At 45.4% G+C, this 1,676-nt stretch overlaps 1 protein-coding gene across 1 annotated transcript in view; it reads left to right on the top strand.

Annotated features, from left to right (window-relative positions):
* Window positions 1–380: 380 nt before the first annotated feature.
* LOC311045997 (retinol dehydrogenase 12-like) overlaps window positions 381–1,676 on the top strand; it is a gene marked incomplete at both ends in the record, with an annotated part of 15,960 nt that continues 14,664 nt past the window's right edge. Inside the window, 2 exons of the mRNA XM_084058067.1 lie at window positions 381–552; window positions 775–1,054. Of these exons, the coding sequence (XP_083914193.1) occupies window positions 381–552; window positions 775–1,054 (452 nt within the window). The remainder of the gene's footprint in view (window positions 553–774; window positions 1,055–1,676) is intronic.

Here is a 1,676-nt window from a genome sequence, read left to right as displayed (position 1 = left end):
TTTTTAAAACTACAAAGGGAGATTTTGCCTCTTTGAAACAATGGTGGGATTGTGGAAAAGTGGAGATTAAGATTTTTTGTCAGCAGTACACTTTCAATGTCTCTCGTAACATCACCAAATTCATGAATGATCTGGAGATTGAAATAGTGAACTGCAGAATGTTGCAGCTTCCACAGGAAATCGAGGCAGCATTAATGACCTCAAATACAAAAAAAAGCCGTACTGGCTGACCTACTGGGCTCTAGAGCGCAGGGGGTGCTGGTCCGGTCCCGCTTCCAGAGTGAAGCTCTAATGGGCTCACCATCTAAGATTTTTTCAGCTTGTAGAAGAAAAAGGGGCAGAGCAGATTCATCCACACTCTGCGCTCTGCCAAAGGACTGATGCCAGTGAGATACGACAGAGAGCTGTGGACTTTTATTCTCATCTGTGAGTACAGTGAGGATGAGGAGGCTTTTGATTCTTTCTGCAGTGGGCTGCCCAAGGTCTCTAAGGAGACTAACAAAGAACTGGAGGCTCCTCTGACTTCAGAAGAAGTCTATGCAGCACTGCAGAGTATGCAGGGGGGCAAGGCACTACATCGACGGACTTCCACCAGAATTTTCTGGTGGTAGTTCTGGAATGAACTAGAGGAGGATATTTTGGATGTTTTTAATGACATTTTTAAGGAATCTTGTCTACCACAGAGCTGCAGGAGAGCAGTTCTGACTTTGTTGCCCAAAAAAGGTGACATACAGGACATAAAGAACTGGCGACCAGTCTCTCTGTTATGCACAGACTACAAAATGCTGTCTAAAGTATTGGCCAATAGGCTGAAGAAGGTGATGGACCAGGTCATCCACAGGGCCCAAACATACTGCGTGCCTGGCAGGTCCATTGTTGACAATGTGTCACTAATTCGGGATCTTTTGGACGTCTCCGGTTCTTTGGGCATAGATGCTGGTCTGGTTTCGTTGGATCAGGAGAAGGCGTTTGACCGCACTGAGCACTGTTACCTCTGGAAAGTTTTACAGAGGTTCGGCCTCAGTGATGGTTTTATTGCCAGGATTAAGGTGATGTATGAGGACATTGAAAGTGTACTGAAATGTAATGGGGGTCTATGTAAACCTTTTAAGGCATCACAAGGAGTAAGACAGGGTTGTTCAATGTCGGGTATGCTCTTACATAGACACATGAAAAACAGAAAAAGTGCAAAACCATGGCACCACCTCTTTAACAACCTAGTGGCTTCAACACTCTGTGTGTGTGTGTGTGTGTGTGTGTGTGTGTGTGTGTGTGTGTGTGTGTGTGTGTGTGTGTGCGTGTGCGTGCGTGTGTCCACTTTGCTGTTGTTGGAGGCTGAATCAACACAAGAGGTTCAGCCTGGTACAGGCTGTATCGGTTCAGCTGAGTTCACAGACCCTGGTTTGCAGCTGCACTGCAGTTACAGCAGAGCAGCATGAACACAAGAGCAAGCCAAGCTAAATGTGTTTATTTGATCTTAAAGTGCAGACAAAGTCCAGAACAGGCGACAGAAACAACAATGAAATCCCTCCTAAAGTTTTATACCAGCCTGGCGGCATGAATATTTAAAGGGGCATTGCACTTTAAAACACTTCTGGGGACATTTTAACATCTACTCTGGCTCTTGTGTGCGCCCCATACAGTCTCTGAGTCGCATAATTACATATTGAGATATT

Source organism: Gymnoscopelus microlampas, assembly GCF_963454915.1.
Source record: "Gymnoscopelus microlampas genome assembly, chromosome: 5".
NCBI classification, from domain to species: Eukaryota; Metazoa; Chordata; class Actinopteri; order Myctophiformes; family Myctophidae; genus Gymnoscopelus; species Gymnoscopelus microlampas.
Note: the sequence above shows the minus strand (reverse complement) of the source record. Positions and strands in the feature narration are given on the sequence as shown.